Source organism: Neltuma alba, unplaced genomic scaffold, assembly GCF_004799145.2.
Source record: "Neltuma alba isolate B1F8T4 unplaced genomic scaffold, ASM479914v2 tig00013476_pilon, whole genome shotgun sequence".
Classification (NCBI taxonomy): Eukaryota; Viridiplantae; Streptophyta; class Magnoliopsida; order Fabales; family Fabaceae; genus Neltuma; species Neltuma alba.
Genome location: NW_021637709.1, coordinates 4,321 through 10,051, shown reverse-complemented (window position 1 = coordinate 10,051; position 5,731 = coordinate 4,321). Strand labels below are relative to the sequence as shown.

The window sequence follows — 5,731 nt, the reverse complement described above, 5'->3', positions numbered from 1 at the left end:
CAACTTCTGTCCCGTCCTATCTCAATATGATCAGGACTAGGTCAGGATTGGGACGAACCAGCCAGAACAGGTGGACTTTGAACATCCATATTTTTCAATGTACCTGGCTCTATTAATGAATACTCCTCCGGTCCTAATTATAAGACCCAATTGACTTATTTGAGGAGATTAAGGAAGTAAGTTAAGTTGGTTATTTATAATAAATAAGTGTTGTTATTCCTAAAATATCCTTGCTAATTAAGTATATTGGCTAAAACTATCATTATTAGAAGGATTATCTTGGAAAAAAATACATAAATATAAGAGAGAAAATGGATTGGGTCTTATAATTAGGACCAAATAAAAAGTCAAATTGGGTCTTATAATAAGGACCGGAGGAGTACTTTTTATAATATAAGAATTAGAATTACTACAATGCTAAAATAAAGGGTCCTTAAAAAAAAAAAAAAAAAAAACTCACGCTCAGGTCCAGTAATTTGAGGCCCAAATATATAAAGGTCCCTCGAGAGCTACGGTTCGAAAACGAAGCAGCGAAAGAGTGAGAAGAAACGGACCAATCCCAGAGGAGTTGCTTGTTAGGGCTTTCCTTTCGTTCTCCAAGCCAGTGCCGGACTGGAACGCCTTGACCTTGTGCTTCTCTAAACTTGTACACACTGTGTTTGCTTCTGAGAGGAGAGTGAGACTGAGACTGAGAGAGATCGTCGTCTTCGACTTCGCGAAATGGCGCTGGCTTTCGACGAGTTCGGAAGGCCCTTCATAATCCTCAGGGAGCAGGAGCAGAAGACCCGGTTGAGGGGCCTCGACGCTCAGAAAACCAACATTTCGGCCGGCAAAGCTGTTGCTCGCATTCTCAGAACCTCTCTTGGACCCAAAGGCATGGACAAGATGCTTCAGAGCCCCGATGGCGACATCACCATTAGTCAGTTCTTTCCCTTCTCCTTATTTCTCATATTTTCACGTCTCTTAAGTATTGATTCGGCTTAGAGCTAGTAACCTAATACTTTTCTTTACCTTTTTATTGGGTCATTTGGGTTTTGTAATTTCGATATGTAGCAATGACGTCGCCTATTTTTATAATTTTGTAGTTATACGAAATGAGATCGTCACCATTTTATGCTTAGATTTACTTTTTAAGAATGGGCAAATTAATAAAGTATTACCTCTAATTTGATGTCAGAAAACCACAGAGATATTGAGAACATTGGTTCTCGTCTTAGAGCTTCTACTGGCCAAATGACTCACTATCCTTATAATTCGAAGTTGTGTGCTTAATTTGGATTGTTATCCCTGAGAAAGTGTAAGATGAAGTTTTCTGATGTGGCAGTTTAGCTAATTTTGAATAGTCAATATGTAGTGGCAGCGCTCATTCATTTGATGTCATTTAGTTAATAGTAATTACCTAAATTGGTGTCTGCATCCCTCTGTTAGGATGTATGACTGCACTATGCAGACTCAAATGGAAATCCCTTCAAAATTGAATATGACATTTTAGACGTTGATAAAATGGATTGTTTATATTAGGTAAATATTTTTAAATGATGCAAGGTGTGTAACTTTGCTTTCTTATTGTGATTGAGATTCCTGAACAGTGACATTGTGAGTTTACAGCCAATGATGGTGCAACGATCTTGGAGCAGATGGATGTTGACAACCAAATTGCAAAACTGATGGTTGAATTATCTAGAAGTCAGGATTATGAAATTGGTGATGGCACCACGGGAGTTGTTGTATTGGCTGGAGCACTTCTTGAGCAAGCAGAGCGGCTGTTGGAACGAGGAATTCATGCAATTAGGATTGCTGAGGGCTATGAATCTGCATCCCGAATTGCTGTTGAACATTTGGAGCGTGTAGCTCATAAGTTTGAATTTGGACCAACCAATCTGGAGCCTCTGGTTCAAACTTGTATGACTACCCTCTCTTCAAAAATGTGCGTACAGTTCAATTCATTTCATGATACATCATTGAACTATAAATGGAATGCATGTTTCTAAATTATATTAAATTAGTTATATAACTATAAAGCAGCAAGTTTTAATAGTGGAATCAATCATCTTGTTTGCAGTGTCAACCGGTGCAAGCGTAGCTTGGCCGAGATCGCTGTCAAAGCTGTGCTTGCTGTAGCTGATCTAGAGAGAAAAGATGTTAACCTAGATCTAATTAAAGTAGAAGGAAAGGTTGGGGGGAAATTGGAAGATACAGAGCTGATATATGGAATTATTGTAGACAAGGACATGAGCCATCCACAAATGCCAAAGCAAATTGAAAATGCTAAAATTGCTATCCTGACTTGCCCCTTTGAGCCTCCCAAACCAAAGACTAAGCATAAGGTTGATATTGATACAGTGGAGAAGTTCCAAACATTACGGAAGCAAGAACAGCAGTATTTTGATGACATGGTTCAAAAATGCAAGGTAACTTCTTATTACCAATCCCTTGATTTTTCTGCTAATAGTGGGTTTTCACTGATCATGCCTAAGCATCTTATTCTTTATGAATCTTGTGATATGAATGCCTTGTCATCTGGCTTGGGTGGGTATATCAGCTTAGCTGGGTATAAATTCAAAATGGACTACTTTTATATTAATTTTTTGGCTCATCAACTGTAACAATTCTGAACGTTTCCTGCTAGAATTTTTTTGGATCTATGTAAATGTTAACAATTACTCTTTGCAGGATGTAGGTGCAACCCTGGTTATCTGCCAATGGGGTTTTGATGATGAAGCAAATCATCTCTTAATGCACAGGAACTTGCCTGCCGTCAGATGGGTTGGTGGTGTAGAGCTGGAATTGATAGCAATCGCAACAGGTTTGTTTTATTTAAGCTTCTCATGTTTTGGATATATCTTCTTTAAGAAACTGTACTTTGTATATGAATTATGACCATTTCTAGGACATTTATCTCTTGGCCTATGTGGATATGATGAGCTGTTTGTTGATGCAGGAGGAAGAATTGTGCCTAGGTTCCAGGAATTAACTCCAGAAAAGTTGGGAAAGGTATCCTGTCAACCCTCATTTTTCAACAATAATTATTCCCTTCTAGTTGTTGGAGATTGAACTCTTTTTTTTCTTGTATGATTTCAATACCTTTCTCTTTTCCTCTTTTTCCAAGATACTTGTCTAATTGTTATTTTTGCATGTTGTTTTTAATCGCAAATGGGAGGTAAATTAGTTGAAAGTTGTAGGAGATACCTTTTTCCTCAGAAAACTAGTTGGTTGAATCTCTTAGCCGTGTACCGTTTCTTCCTTTTCCTATTTCCATTGTTGGGTAGGCATCTTGTGCATCAAGGACTCTTTCTCTTTACGGATTTTTTTATTTGTGCGCTTTGTTATAATCTACATTAATTTGTGATCTTCTCTTGTATTTAAGGCTGGTATGGTTCGAGAAAAATCATTTGGTACAACAAAAGACCGGATGCTGTATATTGAGCATTGTGCAAATTCAAGGGCAGTGACAATATTTATTCGAGGAGGTGAAGACATGTACCTGTTATCATTTTCCTATCCAATTCAATTGGTTCATATTATATTCCACTATTTTAGTTTTGATTCGCTGTTTAATGAATTGCCTGTTTGGAGAAAACAATTGATATTGAACTGATCAATATTACTATGGGTTTTTAATTTTAAACCTCGTTCATTCTTTGTACATAGGATCTGTATTATTGGCTTTACAATATTCAGTTCATGGGTTGAGGCAGTGAGAGTGCAACTTCTTAAACATACTATTTACTTACGACTGATTAGTTATTTTGGTCTGGCAATCACGACAAACTAACAGAGGCTGTCTATTTTGGCGGCAGGTAATAAAATGATCATAGAGGAGACAAAAAGGAGCCTTCATGATGCCTTGTGTGTAGCTAGAAATCTCATCCGCAACAATTCAATTGTATATGGTGGTGGCTCAGCCGAAATATCCTCTTCTGTTGCTGTGGAGGCAGCTGCGGACAGATATCCTGGAGTAGAACAGGTATTTGGTTATTGTTGTTTTTGCTATGCATGTTGCTGTATTAATTGCTGAAAATTTCCTTTCTCCTGCAGTATGCTATTAGAGCATTTGCCGATGCACTGGACTCTGTCCCAATGGCCCTTGCTGAAAACAGCGGTCTCCAACCTATTGAAACTCTATCTGCTGTGAAGTCTCTGCAAATAAAGGTAAATCGAGCGTTATGATTGCTTTGAGCCCCCCCTGGCTCCGACCAATCCCTGGAGTTTTCGAATATACTGTGGCTTATCTCTGACGCTGCCACCATTTTGCAGGAGAACAATCCCCATTTGGGCATTGATTGCAATGACGTTGGCACTAACGATATGCGGGAGCAAGATGTCTTTGAGACGTTAATTGGGAAGCAACAACAGATTCTGCTTGCGACTCAAGTCGTCAAGATGATACTGAAAATTGATGATGTTATATCCCCATCTCAATACTGATTCCTTTAGTTGTAAACTCTGTTCTGATGGGTTGATTTGGTTTCTAGAGCAAGAAATTAACCATATGGTTCCCCTGATTAAATTTGTATCATGGATTTTGGCTTGGCTTTGTGTTGGAGATGAATGGCCTTTTGTTTTGTTGGACGATCCTATTCAAGTCTTGAAAAAATTATGGATTAATTTATTGTACTTTTGAGCTTGTAACAGTGGGCAGGAGAGAAAATGAAGTGGGGACCTGTTTTTGTTGCTCTTGCGTATTCCTATTTGCCATCTAGTGCATTAAGGGAAGGACTCGCAGAGTTTTGGTTCCACATTATCTCGTAGCTGTTGGATTAGTGCTTTGTACTACCTCCGGAGGTTTTTAATCTAATTTGATTCATTCGGAGGGATTAAAAAAGTTAGAAAATGGTTATATTTATCTTTTTTCTCTAAACTAATTTGTTGCTTTTTTAAATTGATATATAATTTAATGATACATGATAGTACTTAAAAAAGATTACGTAACATACGTTATAATTAAACAATTAATAATTTTAATTTTTTTAAATTAGTCAATTGAGTTTTATATTAACTTGTTAAGGACCGGAGGTAGTGGCACATTTTTTGGGATTTGATTTGGAGTTGAGATCTAATTGTGTGATTTTATTTTCTATATATTCAAAAAACTGCGTTGACAAAAATGTGCATGGGAGGGGAAAATACGATGACTGGATCAACGATACCGGATCGGTGGATCCCACTTGTACAGCTTGGAAACTTATTTACTCCTCCGGTCCTAATTATAAGACCCAATTGATTTATTTGAGGAGATTAAGGAAGTAAGTTAAGTTGGTTATTTATAATAAATAAGTGTTGTCATTCCTAAAATATCCTTGCTAATTAAGTATATTGGCTAAAACTATCATTATTAGAAGGATTATCTTGGAAAAAAATGCATAAATATAAGAGACAAAATGGATTGGGTCTTATAATTAGGACCAAATAAAAAGTCAAATTGAATCTTATAATAAGGACCGGAGGAGTATTTTTTAAATAATACTCCTCCGACAAGTTAGACAAGATTGGAATGGGCGGGGGAACATGTGTTGATGTACCAGATCGGCTAATGCTCTCAGGTTGATGCGATGTATTTCCCCAGTTAACTGAAGACTTAATTATTGGTATATTGCTCGGTCTAGCACGGATTGAAATAGGAGCTGGTTCGATAAGAAGCTTTTGAAAACGCAGTGCACCAGCTAAATAAGAAACGTGATGAATAGAGGTTAAAAAAAAAAAAACTTAAACTAGAAAATTGGCCTTATAT

At 37.2% G+C, this 5,731-nt stretch overlaps 1 protein-coding gene across 1 annotated transcript; it reads left to right on the top strand.

Moving 5' to 3' along the window:
* Nucleotides 1-531: 531 nt before the first annotated feature.
* LOC114737647 (T-complex protein 1 subunit epsilon) lies at nt 532-4,679 on the top strand. The gene is made up of 9 exons (XM_028925591.1): nt 532-919; nt 1,609-1,927; nt 2,063-2,411; nt 2,674-2,806; nt 2,942-2,994; nt 3,368-3,470; nt 3,801-3,967; nt 4,039-4,152; nt 4,258-4,679. The coding sequence occupies exons 1-9, from the start codon at nt 721-723 to the stop codon at nt 4,426-4,428; spliced, it is 1,608 nt and encodes a 535-aa protein (XP_028781424.1). The 5' UTR covers nt 532-720; the 3' UTR covers nt 4,429-4,679.
* The last annotated feature ends 1,052 nt before the right edge of the window (nt 4,680-5,731 follow it).

Coding starts and splice junctions, on each gene's coding strand:
- LOC114737647 (XM_028925591.1), top strand. CDS start 721: ATGGCGCTGGCTTTCGACGAGTTCGGAAGGCCCTTCATAATCCTCAGG. Junction 2,412..2,673: donor ACATGGTTCAAAAATGCAAG/GTAACTTCTTAT, acceptor TACTCTTTGCAG/GATGTAGGTGCAACCCTGGT. Junction 3,471..3,800: donor GACAATATTTATTCGAGGAG/GTGAAGACATGT, acceptor TTTTGGCGGCAG/GTAATAAAATGATCATAGAG.